This window comes from Chiroxiphia lanceolata, chromosome 12, assembly GCF_009829145.1.
Source record: "Chiroxiphia lanceolata isolate bChiLan1 chromosome 12, bChiLan1.pri, whole genome shotgun sequence".
In the NCBI taxonomy this organism is placed as follows: Eukaryota; Metazoa; Chordata; class Aves; order Passeriformes; family Pipridae; genus Chiroxiphia; species Chiroxiphia lanceolata.
Window position 1 is genome coordinate 16,420,003 of NC_045648.1, and position 16,585 is coordinate 16,436,587.

The 16,585-nt window shown below is 50.5% G+C and overlaps 2 protein-coding genes across 4 annotated transcripts in view; one reads left to right on the forward strand and one right to left on the reverse strand.

Annotated features, from left to right (window-relative positions):
• The window catches only part of BBS4 (Bardet-Biedl syndrome 4), a 35,849-nt gene extending 32,115 nt beyond the window's left edge, over window positions 1–3,734 (forward strand). Inside the window, exons 14-16 of the mRNA XM_032700430.1 lie at window positions 63–204; window positions 576–786; window positions 2,293–3,734. Of these exons, the coding sequence (XP_032556321.1) occupies window positions 63–204; window positions 576–786; window positions 2,293–2,444 (505 nt within the window). The 3' untranslated portion in view covers window positions 2,445–3,734. The remainder of the gene's footprint in view (window positions 1–62; window positions 205–575; window positions 787–2,292) is intronic.
• On the reverse strand, window positions 3,344–16,379 carry ADPGK (ADP dependent glucokinase). Of its 3 annotated transcripts, none has more exons than XM_032700432.1 (7): window positions 16,109–16,379; window positions 13,148–13,373; window positions 11,720–11,782; window positions 11,334–11,454; window positions 10,855–11,051; window positions 10,023–10,121; window positions 3,344–9,543 (listed from the first exon to the last, which is right to left on the reverse strand). In XM_032700432.1, the coding sequence occupies exons 1-7, from the start codon at window positions 16,321–16,323 to the stop codon at window positions 8,995–8,997; spliced, it is 1,470 nt and encodes a 489-aa protein (XP_032556323.1). In that variant the 5' UTR covers window positions 16,324–16,379; the 3' UTR covers window positions 3,344–8,994. The 3 variants fall into 3 exon arrangements, with proteins under 3 accessions (XP_032556323.1, XP_032556322.1, XP_032556325.1); XM_032700431.1 differs by having other exon boundaries at window positions 3,344–9,546; XM_032700434.1 differs by lacking the exon at window positions 16,109–16,379 and adding an exon at window positions 15,934–16,004 and having other exon boundaries at window positions 3,344–9,546.
• Window positions 16,380–16,585: the final 206 nt, after the last annotated feature.

The following is a 16,585-nucleotide window of genomic DNA, read 5'->3' on the forward strand; positions in this document are numbered from 1 at the left end:
CACCTGAGCCTTATTCCAGCCAGGACAAGTGTTCCCATGGGGAATGTGTGTGTCTGCTGCAGGTGCAACCCCCTGATCAACCTGAACTACGCTGTGCTGCTCTACAACCAGGGTGACAAGGAGGGGGCCCTGAGCCAGTACCAGGAGATGGAGAGGAGGGTCAGTGCAGCCAAGGAGAGCAGCGCTCCCGACTTCGACCCCGAGGTACGTCCTTCCCGGGGGCAGGGGCTCGGGAACCACGCCAGGGCTGGCAGCACATCAGGAGATTTGACTTTGAGTCCAGTTGTTAGGAAGAAATTCTGCTCCTGAGGTGTTCGGAGCGGAGCAGGCGCCTGCTGAGAGCTGCTCACTTTGCTGCTGCTCTTTGAAGCTCAGTTCTTCAATCAATACCCAGCAAGACAAGATTCCCTCTTAATTAAGGGAATGAATTAACGGAGATGTTTCCCCCGAGCACCGAGGCCGGAGCCAGCTCTGCACAGCTCTCATTTTTCAGGGTTTTTTGTGGAGATGTTGGCTTTATTGTTGTCTGAAGGGTTTCTGCTCACAGTGCTCTTCTCTTTGTGCTTATTGAACAGATGGTGGAGGTGGCCCAGAAGATGGGAGCTGCCCTGCAGGTCGGGGAGAGCCTGGTCTGGACTAAGCCTTCTAAAGAGTCCAAATCCAAGCAGAGAGCTGCTGTGTCAGGGAAGTCCTCCAGCTCTCAGCAGCCTCTGGGCTCCAACCAGGCCCTGGGTCAGGCCATGTCCTCTGCTGCAGGGTATGGGAAAACCATGCAGCTTCCCTCAGGTGAGTCTCCTCTGCTTCTCCATCCAGCAGAGCTGTGGGAGTGCAGTTACAGCACATGTGCAGGAAGGGACTGACTTGCCTACACAGCAGTAAGGTCACTGTTTGGTGATAACTTTCCCAGATTTCTGAGTTAAGGAAGATGCTCTCTGTGGTGTGTTACACTCTCCTGCTTCTGCAGGGATGTGGGAAGCCAGGAAAATTTCCCTTCCTGTCTGAGCCACAATGGCAAGACTCCATTAGCATGGGATTGAGATCTTACTCTGGAAAGGAGGTGGTTTCAGCAACCAGACCTCCTGCTTTCCTTTGGAAGAGCCCAGGAGCTGATGTGCACAGACAGGTTGTCAGAGAGGAGGGAAAGAATGGACAATTTTCCAAAGCACTTTATCACTTCTTCTACAACAATAACTGCAGCTGGATTGCTCCCAAGCTGCCCAGCTAGGCCCTGCCTTGCAGATGTTGCTGGGTTAAGTGTGGGCCACAGGACTGAGGGTTGCTCAGGAGATGGTGTGAGCCTTACTCCGATGGCTGCACGTGCTGGGGCTGTGTAGGAGCATCTCCTGAGCCACCATTCCCCACCTGACGTCTCAGCCCTCAGCTTCCCAGGAGGAATGTGCTAGAGATGCTGCTCATCCTGGTGATTTTCTGTCACTCTTGGTCTCATTGCTTGGAGACTGAACCAGGAGAGAGGTTGTGTAATCCAGGACTCTTTCTTTGGCATCCCTAAGGACCTGCTCCATTTCTCACGCATGGATTTAACTTACCATGCAGGGAAGACTTAGCCAGAAAATCGGAAAAGTAAAACACTCCAGGAGTTTAGGGTTTACCTGAAGGACTTTATTGTCCTTATCAGAAAAGGGAGCTGGTTCATACAGCCTAAATTTAAGTGTAGAAACCACTTCTGTCCTGTTTTGATTTAATTCTGTATGTAGCTATTTTAGCTGCCTGGAAGCTCTCCTCAAATTTGCTAAAGCTCTGAACTGAAGACAATACTTTGGTTTGAGCATAAACCAGCTTCAGTGGAAGCTTCCTGTGAGGGTGGGGAGGCCCTGACACAGGTTGCCCAGAGAAGCTGTGGCTGCCCCATCCCTGCAAGTGTTGAAGGCCAGGATGGATGGGGCTTGGAGCAACCTGGTTTAGTGGAAGGTGTCCCTGCCCATGGCAGGGGGGGAACAAGATGAGTTTTAAGGTCTCTCCAACCCAAACCAGTCTGGGATTCTGTGATTTTGGGAACTGTTTTCCCTTCCAAAGCATAAATTAATTCCTAAGTTTGTACTGACTTCTCACAGCTGACTGAGATCCTATACCTGAGCTTCCTTTCAGTGGGACTTTGGGCTGTCAGATCTCTGGCTGGATAACTCCTTATCAATAAACTAATGCTGGGCAGAAGGAATCAGAGAGTAGTTAATAGCTGTGATTGTTCTGCATCTCTGTGCTGATGGGATGGGCAAAAAGAATAGACACAACATGTGTAGCTGTAGAGTAACTCCAGCTGTGTCCTCTCCCCAGGTGCTGGAACACCAGCTCTGCCAGCAAAGCGTCCCTCCCTGCCTCTGGAACCAGAACAGGACTCGGAAACGAGCCCCGAGGAGAGCTCAGCACCCACAGGGGACGTGGAGCAGGGGAAGGAGGAGCCCAGGAGCCAGCAGGCAGTGGAGTAGGACGGGCTCTGGGCACCTCCAGAGCTGCCTGAGACTTGGGAGAGGGACCTGCTCCTCCCTGCCCCGCTGAGCTTCACCCCACTGTCAGTTAGTCTGGATGCAGCTGTTTTGTCAGTGATTTTTAGCACGTGGGCTCTGTCCCAAGTCATTGCAGTGATCAGAAGAGGCTGATGTGTAGCTTCTCTTAGTGTGGTCACTGCAAGAGGCTGGAGGATGGGGATCCAGCTCTCCACAGGTCGGGTGTGAGCCCTCTAGAACGATCCCGAGGCATCCAGTACGTTTAGCAAAACCAGCAGTAGTGACTTGCAATCAGTGGCTGAACTGGTGAGCAGCTGATTTTCCACAAAGAACCAGCAAACTGAACCTTCAGGGCTCTTTGTTTGCTGCTTGAGCTCCCCAGCTGTTTGAAAATGTATTTCCTGCTTTTAGTTCTGCTCTGTTGGATTGTATCCCTCCATAATGAACAGTCCAGGAGAGGAAGGTTAGTAATGGAAACTTCTCTGAGGCAACAGTGTAAAAGCAGCACCAGCAGGGCTCTGGGTCCATCCCCATCCTTCAGCTGTGCTTTGTGTTTGCTGCTGTGACCCAGAACGACATTAATGCATCTTTAGAGCCCAGCCAGGAACTGAAGTGCTCTCCTGCTCCCTGGAGAACACCAGAGTAAGAAAAGAACCCTCACTCTCCCCTCTGTTTTGATGGCCCAGACTGCTGATGTTAAATGTGGCTGTTTCTCCCCCCAGCTGTTCTCTCTGCTGGGTTTTTCTGTCAGTACAGCTCCAGGGCAGCATTCCTGTAAGGATTCCCTCCTGTAAGGGTTCCATCCTGCCAGGAGTTGAAGAAAACAGGATTTTTTGTGGAGTGCTGGCAAATTGAAACAAACCAGACCAGGAGCAGGTAAATCAGGTACAGTGCAGACATTTTTATTCACATTAAACTTCTGACACTGGGAGTTCCTGCAGTGTAACAGAGTGCCTGGGAGGAAGGGGTGAGGATTGCAGAGCAGGGGTGGGCAGGGGCTGAGAATTCTTTACCTCAGCCCCAAAACTTGAGTTCAAGACAGATTTTTGTCCTAGGATGCCTTGATAGGGTAAATGTCACACAGGGAGCACATACAGCATTTGAAGGTACCTGTGAAGGGATTTATTTTAAATATGTATTTTGGTGAAGAGGTTACACAGATAATGAACCAATTCTCCTTCTGTGAAAAAGCAGTAGCACCTTCTTACTTCCTGGGAAGCATTTTTAAATATGTAATTCCAGTTGGATAATAAACAGAACTGCAATTCCTCATCCTGCCCCCTCTCCTCCCCTGGCTCTGGTGATGATGGCATTTGCACACAGTAAATTCCTAGGATCTTTCTGGAGAGCTTTTTTGTGCTAATGATAATGAGGCTGGACTGTTCATCTGGCTGGAATTAAGCAAGGGACTCTTCAGCAGGACTGCACTGAGGCATTTAGGGATTTTGGAGATCACACCTTATGCTCCAAAACCTGTTTCTGGCATCAGCCATAATTCTGATCTTCTCTTTTCCCCCCATAATGGAAATTTTAAGATGGAAAACAATAATGAGCCTAATTTCTAGGGAAGTAGAAACCATCTGCTTTAGGACTTTTCTTGCCCTTTTTAGGAAAACATCTTTGATGAGCCCGGGTAAATCACAGAGCTCACAGGGTTCTCTGCAGCTTGGCTTCTGCACAGAAAACAAACTAGAAGACACTCAAACATAAATGCCTGGGCAGCAAGACCTTGTTTCAGCCAAGAGTAATAATTTATTCATCCAGCAACGTATGTTCAACCCAAAAAATCTGGTTTTGAGGTCCCTGAGACAACTGGATGCTGATTTATGGCACAGGCAGGATTAGTGGATACCTGCCACGCTCCTGTACATGTTTGCTCAGTTGTGCCTGAGCCAGGTGGACACAGGGGTCTTTAAGATGTTACAAATTTAGATTTCCCAGTCGGGAAGTGGGTTTCAGTTGGCAAAACCTCCTCTACAGAGACAGACAGGGAGCAGTGCTCAGTGAAGTAAACCTTGACTAAAATAATAAGCTCCACATAATAAGCTCAAAAGGAGCACGTGTTGCAACAAGTGCTTCATCTGCCAAGACTTTTCTATAAGATAAAGTCCAGTTCTGCTACAAGGAGAGCTTTACCACTCTCTCAAACCAAACTGCTCCAAAAAAATCCATGTTTTTAATGGAAGATCCAGGTGAGCTCTGAACCCAGTTTTGCCCAGGCTGCAGCGAGGAGCAGCTTTCCTGAGAAATTCACGGGGGGGAGGTTTTCTGGGTACTTTTTTTCATTGCCCCCACTTGCATTTCACAGTTCCTGCCAGGATTTGTGTTCCTCAGCTGCCATGAGATCTGCTCAGCAGAGGCTGATCCCAGGCTGTTTGGGAACAGACGCCTTCCCGAGCTCCCGGCACAGACGGGAACGGCCACGTGTGTCATTCCAACCTGCACGTTCCCTTTGCTGAGGGAACATCCTCCCACCAGTCTGGATCAGAAACTCCCTGAGAATTCAGCCTGGATCCACCTGAGAGATTACACAAGGAACTGCTCCATCTGTTACGGAGGAGAACTTCATCTGATGTCTCTGGGCAGACAGGACCAGCATTCCTGGCTCTGAGATCCAAGTTTCACTGCAGACTTTAATCAGACCCAGTATTTTTCTGTTTTTCCTCCTGTTTTCTCTAAAAGTTGGTGAGTTTCCTTAGCCCAGGAATAGCAAGGCAGCATGTTGTGTGACAGGAGCTGCTCTGAACACGTGAGGCAGCACCCAAATATTAGCACAGAGACTCTTTAGCTGGTCACTCACAACCCTCAGCTTTCCTGAGCTTATCTCCCTAACTTACCTAAGCTGCAAGTGCCAAAAAGAGCCCAAACCAACTTTTAGGGTAACTGGAAATCGAGTTCTGTTGTACCATTCTCACAAAACTGTCCCACTATTCAACTCTTTTCTCAGGATGTGGCTTGAAAGGTCACCTATGGCACATAATTCCTGATAACTCAGCATATCCTTACAGACTAAATAGTAAAAAAAAAAGCCTAGCACAAGTGCTGAGGGTTTTCCATGGGGTTTTGGAGTGGATCTAGTGCTCTGCTGCTGTCCAAGCTTTGGATTCCAGTGGCTGAGGAGTGGAGCTGAGCTCTAAGGCAACATCTAACACTGGTCAGAGCAGCTGCTGAGGTCTTTGCTAAAGGCTCAGGAAGAACTTTTCAGCACCAATTCTGTAAAAAGGAATTTGGGAGGGAAGAGCAAACATAACTGGATCTCACATATCCCAACAGGAGATAACCAGGAACCACAGAAGTAAAAACAGAAAATCAAGTAATTCCTTAGCAATGCTGTGAAACTCTCCTGGAGAGGAGAAAAAACTGTAAAGAGCCTCTAAACTGGGAAGAGGCAGATTTGGGATTGGTTTTTCCATGGAGAGCACCAAGGGCACAGTGAAGGAATGTGTCCTTTGGGACTCTGCCAGCCTCCTGTGATTCACACCTCTCAAATAATCCACCACCTGACCTGCAGTAAGGGACAGGCACAGAAAAGATGGGAACAATGCTCGTTCTGGATCCTGGATAAGACAAAACAACCCAAACCAAGGTGGCTGCACCGGCTGCAGGGACACAGATGGAAATACCCAAGTGCACAGGTTTTGTCATGGGGAGATGTCCCAGTGCTGAGCTCAGCTGCTGCACCTCCAGCAAAATGTGTGTGAAAAAAGATTTCCCGTGGAAATCCTTGTTTGGGAGTCTGAGGTTGGCTGAGGTTTGAGTCCTCCAGCACTGTGGATTTGCAGGTATGAGTAACACAGGAGAACAAACAATTTATAGAGACAGAGAGGATCAGGGGGAGCAGAGTCACTTGAAGCCTGGGTTTGAAGCTTTGGTATTTTTGCAGCTTTTAGAACAGGTTTTCTGTGCTGTCACTACTGAGGCTGTGCAGGGGTGTGAGACTACACAGGCAGGGGAAGGATTTCAGGAGCTCTGCCACCCTGCCTGTCATTCCCTTGGGAAGGCAGAGGGAAGTTAAGCACATCATGTTCACAGCATGTAAAACATGCTGGGCCCCTCCATCCAATTCACATTTATTATCATATAGATTGTTTCAGAACTGAGTCCTGGATCCCACCAGCACAGCTGCTTAAGGATTATCCCTGGGAAGTGCATTTGGTGGCAGGTGAGCTCTGTGTGCCCAATAAAGCACATCTGGATGGAGCAGCAGCCTGGCCCCCATGAGCTGCTGCATTTGAGATGTGACTCACAGTGCCAGGTATTCCCAGGGCACCCACAGGAGAAATGTAACCTGGTGAGAAAGAACAGGAACAGCAGGAAGGAGGAGTTAACAATAATTGGAGTTGAGCTTTAAGGCCCAGGTGATTTTTAAGCAATAAACTCCTTTTTTATAACTGTTTACACCAATTATTTATTCAAACTAGCTTAAAAAAGAGAGACTTTTAGGCCTGTCACATTCCTGTTCAATACAAGGACAGCTTTGCCCTTGGGCAAGGTCTGTAAGTGCAGTCCCGTGGTTTTAAGTGGCCATAGGGAATGCCAGTCCAATCAGCCTCACATCCCTGGAAGTGTTTTTGGAAGAGAGAAGTGAAATACAGCAGCAGGGCCATTGGTGGTGACAGCTTGTGTGTGTTTAGTTTTGTTTTGTTTCCAACTTGAGAATCCACAGCTTGGCCCAGTGTCAGGAAAGTGGGACCCAGGAAGGCTCAGTTCTCCACCTGGCAGGTCCATGGCCTTTGGTGGCCCTGGCCACTGTGAGAGGCTGCAAAATGACCTTGTTAATGGCCTTGGACCTCTCAGACAGCTAAAGGTTTTTTAATTTATTTTTAATTTAGGAAGACTAAACCAGAACTCAGAGTCCTGTGCTACAGTTTATCAATAATAAAAATAATAATCTGGATAGAAATACTTCCAGTCTTAAGAAGGTCCTACACCAAGATAAAATGCTGAGAAGTCAAGGGAAGCTCAAGATGGGATGAGCTGCAGGAAAACACAGCAGTGACTGTATTTCTGCTCTGTACAACACAGAAGACTTTGCTCAGAGGGAAAGCTGAATACACACTGACAGCCAGCATTGTGTGCTGAGTCAGTGCAAGTACAACAGCTGCCAATTTTTATCCTTGCAGAGCATTCAGGATGGATTTTCCAACAGGAGAACATCCCTGACAGCAGCATGACAGCGTTACTGAGACAGATCACTCCACCCTGAGTGACAGACTCTCCTCCCCTCCATGCAGACACAAAGACTGACCTTAAATGACTTCCTACAAACTCTGGTGAGGCACAGGCTTGCCCAGATATGCTGATGGCATTTAATCCAGTTCTGAAAAATGGCTGTGAGAGCTATGCAGATACACCTGAAGTTCCTGAAGTGGCCAGAGACAAACCATGCTGGAAAGACATGAACCCCAGGCTGGTGCTCTGCAGTTCGTGGTGTGTGACTGTGAACAGGTAAAAAAACCAGAAGTATTTAACAAGGACACAGGGTTCTGCTTTTTTAATTTCAAAGGCCAGAGCAAAGAAACTCTTGGTGACCTAGTCAAAAAACCTCCAACATCAAACCCTAAAAAGGCCTCCTCACTTCAGTCTGACCTGGAAAATGCTGTTACAGCTTCTGAGCTTCCAGAGGGACCTTCCCTAATATATTAACCCTTCTGAATGGAGAGCAGGAAGACTGAAGAATTTGGCACAACCACTCTCAAACAACCAAAACTGAGTCTCCAGCACTCGAGAGCATTTCTGTAACACAGCAGCTGGAAGCCCCTGCTGTCAGCAGAGAAGGTATTTAGTGTACAGCAAACAAGGTAACGCTTTGGGGGCCACCTGGCAGGGAAGTAGAGCTGTCCCCCAAATAAAAACCCCGATTGTCTTCACTCTCACTTTCCCAAAAGCCAAGCACAGGCTGCTGGGGCTCAGTTGAACACCTTTAAGTCACAGATACCCAGCATCACCTGCACAGCCTGCAGTAGGTACAGTCTGCATCACATTTTGAGACTGTGGCTCCCTCTGGGGACACCAAGAGATGATTTCACCAGGCAAAAATTCCATCATCGCCCCAGGCAAGGGAAGGTTTGCAGTGTGCTGGGAGGAGATAAGCCACAAGCCTTTTATTTGGAATTTACCAGAGGCAAGGCAGGGCTGGGCACTGCTGTGCTCCCCCTGGGATCCACAGCCAGGGAATTCTCCTGCTGCACTTCCCAGCACTACCAGACAAGATCCATTCTGAGCTACAAACAGCAAACCTACACCAGCCAGGGATTTTGGTCTTTGCCTCCCTCTCCCCCTGCTCAGGACAAGGCCAATTTTCACATTAAATACTAAAACATCTGCACCCGCACGAGAAGTGTTCGAGTCACTGCCCAGTGACTGGAATGTGCCGACAGTTTATACCTGGAATTATTCTTTGGCTCTTTTTCAGTTACACCCAGAAAACACACCACACCCCGATTCTGTTCCTATGCCACCACTGCCTCAAATCCCAACCCACGGGTCTCAGACACCGTGCAGCGCTGGAGAAGGAGAAGTTCCTGGTTTCCTACTGAGGATAGGCCTCGGAGTAGAGCAGTCCCTCGGCGGAGATGGCGTCCCCCAGCCCCACGGTCCGCACGGGGTCCTTGCACACCAGCACGGGGGTGAAGTGGAACGAGATGCCTTCCCTGTGCCAGTGCACCACGGGCTCGTCCGGGTTCAGGGAGATCTTGGCGGGAGCCTCCGTGTGGGAGGTGAGGAACTCGCGGGGGGCCTTGAGCAGGACCCTGCTGGTGTCGATGGTGTCGGTGGCGCAGGCCTGGGTGCCGGCGGCCCTGGCCCCGGCCGCCACCGCCGCCGCCTGGTTGCCCCAGTGCCCGTCCACGGTGGCCAGGATGTGGTAGGCCAGGGTGTGGAAGTGGATCCGCGTGAGGTCGGACGCCCGCTCCGCCGCCTTCCCGTGCTCCTTCAGGATCCAGAAGAGGATGTCGCTGACCACCCCCACGTCGGGAATCCCGCTCCAGGAGCCCAGGGAGGCGTGGGGGCCGGAGGCAGCCTGGGTGAGGAACAGCAGCTCCTGCTCGTTCAGCCCGATGGAGTTCACCAGGGGAAAGACCTGCTAACAGAAACACGGGAACCACGGGTTTGCCTTCACAGGGACAGTCGGATTTGGGATCCCTCCTTCAGGGTGTGGGTGTTACAGTAACCTGGTGTGCTCAGCACCCAGTTTCCCAGAGAGATGCAGCCCAAAGTCACTGCACTTCTCCAAGTTGGCAAGAATTACTCAGCCAAGGAAACATTCCAATTGGTGCAATTAATTTTCTAGACACACACTTTGACAAGAGTAACAAAACATCAACTTCAGATGAAACACTGAAATCAGATCTGTGTCAGGATGAAAAAGAAACCACCAGGATCTGCAGGAAAGAACTCCTGCAAAGAAATCAAGGGGTTTTTTAAATTATAAACTCAGCTCAGATTCAATCTTTGAACGGATAGTCCTAATCTTAAACTTTCATTTCTATGCTCATATACCAGTGTGTGCACTGTGATACTGAACCTGACAAAAACAGCATGTCCTGTCATTTTCCTTACCTGATGCATAATGTTGCTCATAAAATCCTGATCAGTCATACTGGCCAGCTCCAGGTGAATGGGAATGTCAGTAGGGATATCGGAGATGGAGGCCACAGCCTACAGGAAAATAGAAAAAACAACACTAAAACATGTACTTATTAAGAAACAGAAGGAGGAAAAGGGTTTGGACTTGAAATACACATACTATAATCTTCCTGTGCCTGGATTTAAACACAGTTCCAAATGAGATGTCTGACCAGTGGATGTACTGCTAAGGGAGGAAATAAAAACAACTGCTAGTTTTCAGAATTCCAGAGCAGAAAAACTGTATCCAAGTTTGCTCTGCACCCAGCTCAGCACCTTTCTAATGGACTAATTCCAAAACCTCATAAATCTGAAGGAACTGTAGAACAGCTGATCCTAGAACACAAAAAAAGGCCAGTGCCCTGCATCAGGACCAGAACTCAGCTGTAAAACAGGTGGTGTAAGACAGGTGCTGGTTAAGGGATGCCAGTGTTGATTATAACCTGGATAACCTCAGTATCTGGGATAGAAAAGGTGTGATTTAGCCACTAGACAAGCCCAGCAACTAGGTCAGTGCTCTCCAGCCAGGCAACCAGCCCTTCTTCTTCCTTAGACAACCCACTGAACCTAAGAAAAGTCACTGTTACAGAATTAGACTTCTGGCATTCCTGCAGTTCCCAGTCTCCTTTTAGCAGGCAACACTGGGATTTGTGGGAGAGCTGAAGGCAGAGCCCACCTACACCTTCCACCCTGGGAAAACAAGGCCTTGCCACGAAGCACTTGCTGGAGTGGAAAACTGGGAGACTCGGGTGTTCCAATATCTCACCTCCATCAGCCGTCTCTGTCGCGCGTCCTTGCTCTGCCCTTCCATCATGTGAAGTCCTGAAAGCACCACAAGGTCTGGCTGGAATTCATCCAAGCTGGACACAAACACTTCCAGCATGTTGAGGGCGCCGTTGGACAGGTCGTGGGAGAAGATGAAGCGGTTGGCAGTGGGTGCTCTCACCTGGCCCCACTCCTCACCTGGGGTGGAGCAAACAGAGGCAAGGAGGTGGAAGCTGTTGTATTCCTGGGCGGGATCACAAGTTAAACGTGCTCCAGCAGCAGCCAGAAAACACATGGATTTGTTTCAGCACTACATGAGGGTTACTCTGGGTTTCACCTGCACGTGGTTAAACGGTCCCTTTGTGTTTTCAGGGACCATTTTAGTGTCTGTGCAGCTTTAGAATGACACCCATGAGGGCTGTGCATCAATCCCAGTGATGTCTGGGGTTCCCATCCAACACTCTGCCTTTGGGAAGGTACCTGCTTGATACTCCAAGATAAGATGGAATTCATCTCTTTCCTGCATGGATTCAGGTGGCACGACCACGTTGTCATCGAGCAGTTCGTGCAGTCTGGGGCCAACTGGGCCACAAAGGAGGATCTAGAAAACAGGAAAAAATAACTGAGGTTTCCCTGCCATGTCCCTTGCCAAAACGTAAGCATCACCTAGACAATTTTTAAGAAGTTAATAATTCAGTTTTTACAAATCAGCTGTGTTTTCAACCTGGAAGGCCAACCATATTGTTCCACCACAACCCAAGAAATAATTGCCAGATCCCCAAAATCTACAGGGAGGTAATTTGCTTGAGACAAGCAAATTAAAGAAGATAAGCAAACAGCATGAAATCTTTGGAGTGTGTGTGTACCTTCAGGTCTGGATTTGTCGCGAGCTTCTGCCCGATGAGAGCAGCGTTTCCTCCCACGTAGAGCTGTAAAACAAACAGAGCAGGGTGTGGGTCCCCTTGCTGGGGGACCTTTATACATGTTCAGTCCTCAGCACAGCCTGGAGATTCTGGGTTTTTAGAACACAGTCCAGCAGTACTCAAGTTACTAAAGCTTATTGGGGCTGAAGGCAAAACAACTTTACAGTTCTCTGTGAGAATCTCAACAACTTGAGTGTTCTCTTTTTGTTAAATCTAAATATTTGCCTTCAGGTAATGGCCATGTAGAAATCAATTAATTCATAACAGTGACAGTGCTGAAGGAATCTACTCATTCAGCACACAAATAGCCCTCACTCCTGTGCAACTTCTCTGTGGCAGTGGGTGACCTGTGGGTTTTTAGCAAGGCTGCCAAGGAATTGTTTAAAAATTGCAACAGCTCTTCCTCCAGTTTGAGGTTGAGGTGAATCCTGGTCCCTGTGCCCACGTGGAGTGAGAGGAACCTTCCTACCTTTCTTCAGGTAAGAAAGGTCAAACTTCCCAGTGAGAAAACTGATGTGAGCTTTGAAACCAATGAATGTGGATTGTCATGAGGGTCAAAGACACTCAGAGGAGGCCACGGAGCTGCTCCAAGGGCTGGAGCCCCTCAGCTCTGGAGCCAGGCTGGGAGAGCTGGGGGTGTTCACCTGGAGAAGAGAAGGTTCCAGGGAAACCTTAGAGCCCCTTCCAGTGTCTAAAGGGGCTCCAAGAGAGCTGGAGAGGGACTTTGGACAAGGGCCTGGAGGGACAGACCAAGGGGGAATGGCTTCCTACTGCCAGAGGAAACGGTTAGATGGGACATTGGGAAGGAATTGTTCCCTGTGAGAGCGGTGAGGCCCTGGCCCAGGTTGTCCAGAGCAGCTGTGGCTGCCCCATCCCTGGAATTGTTCAAGGGCAGGCTGGACAGGGCTTGGAGCAACCTGGTCTAGTGGAAGGTGTCCCTGCCCATGGCAAGAGGTGGAACCAGATGAGCTTCAAGGTCCCTTCCAACCCAAACCATTCTGGGATTCTCTGACAGAAAACAGGCTGTGGAAGGATCCAGCTAAGAATCAGGTGATTCCTTGCTCCCTGCCTCATTCCAAGGTGTTAGAGCCACTCTGACAGCCTCAGCCTCATCTGGCTCCCATATAACAATATTCTTAAAGAGGCATCTTTGACATTTCATTTTGGGAACGTCAGCAGGGGAGAGACAATTTAAACCCCTCCTATTTGCAGCGGCGGCAGAATCCTGTGGAAAATCATTCACACGCTCAAGCTGCACCACAAGTTCCCTTCCTAAAGGATTTGCTCTCTCACTAGAGGGAAAATGGAAGTCACTGGTGATCAGCAGGTAAGAACCACGCTTCCCCAGGCCTGTGCTGGGTGCAGCCCCACCTGTGCCGCAGGGTGCTCCGAGGCCGTCCGCGCGATGTCCCGGAACGCCGCGGCGTCGCTGAAGAACCGCTCGGCGGCCGCCCCTCGCTCCATGAAGTGGGTGAAGGCCTCCCCCAGGTCCTGCCCGGAGCTCAGCACCGCGTGGTTCTTCCCATCCCTCGGTTCCAGACCCAGTGCCTCCAGCAGCTTCACGCCGGACAGGACCACGTCCACACAGGCGTTGACGCTGGAAGAGACAAGGGAAAGGCGTCCTGGGAAAACCACACGGATCCGAGGGAACTGAGAGTAGCTCGGCTGGTCAGAGCATCGTGGTGATAATGCCAAGGTCATGGGTTTGATCCCTGTGGAGACCATTCACTTAAGAGCTGGACTCGGTGATCCCTGTGGATCCCTTCCAACTGGGAATACTCTGACTCTGTCTTGAACCTGTGAGACAACACAGTGAGATCACGCCCCAGGCAGTGATGGCTGTTCAGGGGGAGAACAACCAACCAAATGGAAAAAAAACCCTCACAAAGGCACAGGAATTCCCTGAAATTCTCTCCTAAAGCCTTCTCCCTTTGACTTGCCTTTATTCCACTGCAGAGGAGAGGGGGATTTCTACCTTTCTGCTGAATTAAAACAAGGAAGAGTGAGCTGTGTGGTCCTAAGGTCCCTGAATATATTACAATACACGTTTGCTTCATTTGCTGCCTTAGACTCACTCAAAAAAAGAACGGGCACAATAATCAAATGATTAATTTTTAATTCTTAGAAGCTTTTAAAAATAAATATCTTTGGGGTTTAAAATGTGCATGCAATTCAAAACTGTTAAAAACAAAGCAGAAAGTATTTAAGCCTGCTAGATCAGCCTCTTGAGTTTCAGCTGCTCCTAATAATACCCAAACCCACACACCAACTCCCCACACAGGCTGGTTCTGTTTATAAGAAGTCAAGAGAGCGATTTGTCACTTGAAATATTTGAAAACTGCAATTTCTAAAGGACGATCCCTAACTTCCAGAAATAGCATGCAGTGAAAGCAGGAGAGAAATCCTGCAATAGTTAGGGAGGGATAAGAACCATTTCAGCAGGTCCAGGCTTTATGGAAAGCCTGTCTAACTTCCACTCCCTATTTCCTTATCAATTTAATCACAGCCTAGTTCAAACTAGAGAACAGGAAAGTTCTGCCTGGAACCAGACCTTCAGGAAGACAATTTGTGAACACTTGCCCTTGTTTCACCCTGTGGTTTCAGAGAGATACCAACACATACCAAATATTTCCTGAGACGATACCAGCAATTATTTAAGCATCTTGTGGATCTGCTGTCAAGTGCCATTTCTGTTCCTCTGCCCCACACTCCCCTGACAGGGATCCAAACCATCTACAAAACTTTTGCAGGATCTCTGACTTTCTCTGCGTCTCCCCCCACGCTCCCAAGGCCAGCTCCTGCTCCACGTCAGTGTGGAGTGCCCAGCATCCAGCATTCCTCCTTGGCAGGGACCTCTCAAGGGCCACAACACGTGAAAGCTGCCTCACACGAAATAAAGGACATGAAAAGCCCTGAGGCTTTCCAATCCACGAGGTAACCAGCCCAGAAATCCTCTGGATGTGCATCATCTCCTGCAGAGGAGGGAGAAATACCCTCACACAGCAGGGAAAAGAAATGATAAGCTCAAGCAGCCTTTTAGCCCCAGTTTTATGTTTTAATGGATCCTTAAAGATCCAAGGGGATGAAACCAAGTCACATTCCTCTGCCAGCTCCCAGCTCCACAGCCATAGGGGTGGATAACTCCTTCCAACACCTGAAGGCCGAATCTTCCAGTCAAAGTCAAGTTATCCTGCCAGTCTTTATATTTAAAAGGAAGCGAGTGAGGTGCTCTATATTATGTCCGGATTAATGGTCAGTCTTAAAACCAGCATTTGAGGTCAATGTGATATTCCTGAATTTTCCCCTTGTTTTCTTTCCACTTTAAAAAGAAGAAGAACATTGGATTTCCCTGGGCATGCACAGGTGCCTTCAACATCCACTGCCTTCTCCTCTCTCTGCTCCCTTCTCCACTTTATAAACTTGTCTCTGGTACTTATTTATTGCCAGCCTGAACTGGATGGGCCAGGAGCTCCAAGTCCCTCAGACTCTGGATGTAAGTTTGTTTTACAGGGGACAAGGTCTCTGGAGAGAGGCTGCCAGTGGGGCCTGAACCCCACAGCACAGGAATGTTCTGGGTCATTCCTCCCTCAGTTGAGGTCGGATGGAGCAGTGCTGTGGGGAGGAGCTGCACTCTTGAGGAAATCGTGGAATGGTTTGGATTGGAAGGTGTCCTTGAAGATCATCTGGTTCCACCCCCTGCCATGGGCAGGGACACCTTCCACTAGACCAGGTTGCTCCAAGACCCATCCAACCTGACCTTCAACACTTGCAGGGATGGGGCAGCCACAGCTTCTCTGGGCAACCTGGGCCAGGGCCTCCCCACCCTCACAGACAACAATTCCTTCCCAATATCCCATCTATCCCTGTCCTCTGGCAGTAGGAAGCCATTCCCCCTTGGTCTGTCCCTCCAGGCCCTTGTCCCAAGTCCCTCTCCAGCTCTCCTGGAGCCCCTTTAGGCTCTGGAAGGGGCTCTAAGGTCTCCCTGGAGCTTCTCTTCTCCAGGTGAACACCCCCAGCTCCCCCAGCCTGTCTCCAGAGCAGGGGGGCTCCAGCCCTCAGATCATCTCTGTGGCCTCCTCTGGACTCATTCCAGCAGCTCCACATCCTTCTGCTGTTGGACCCCAGAGCTGGAGGCAGCTCTGCAGGGAGGCTCTCACCTGAGTGGGGCAGATACACCCCAGGTACATCCCTACCCGTGCAGAGGCCCCGACACATCCATCCCCGCACACAGATCCATCCCCGCACGCATCCATGGACATCCACACACCGGGATCTGGGATGCCCGTCCCGCCCCGCCGCCGGGGGGCGCTCCCCGCGCGCTCCCGCACCTACCCGACGGCGACGCGCGCCCAGCCGCGCGCGGGGCGGACAATGGCCGCCTGCCAGGCCGCCACCGTGCGCGCCTCCAGCGAGCGGGCGCGGCGCAGCGTCCCCAGCAGCGAGGCCGAGAGCTGCCGCAGGGCCGCGGGGGGCAGCTCGGGGCCCAGCACGCACAGGTAGCCCAGCGCCAGGGCCAGCAGGCCCACGCACACCGAGCGCTGCCACATCGCCCCGCTCCGCTCCTCCGGCTCCCCCGCCGCGGCTGAGGCGGGGCCCCGCCGGCGGGGGCCTCCTTACGCCGCCTCCGGAGCGCCCCGCCCCCGCCGGCCGCCGGCTGGCGTAACCCGCTTCGGGAATCGCGGCGCGCCGCTCCGCCTGCGTACGGCCCGGCGGGGCGGCTGCGCCACCTGCGTAACCCCGTACGGGAATAGCGCTCCCGCCTGCGCCACCTGCGTAACCCCGTACGGGAATAGCGCTCCCGCCTGCGCC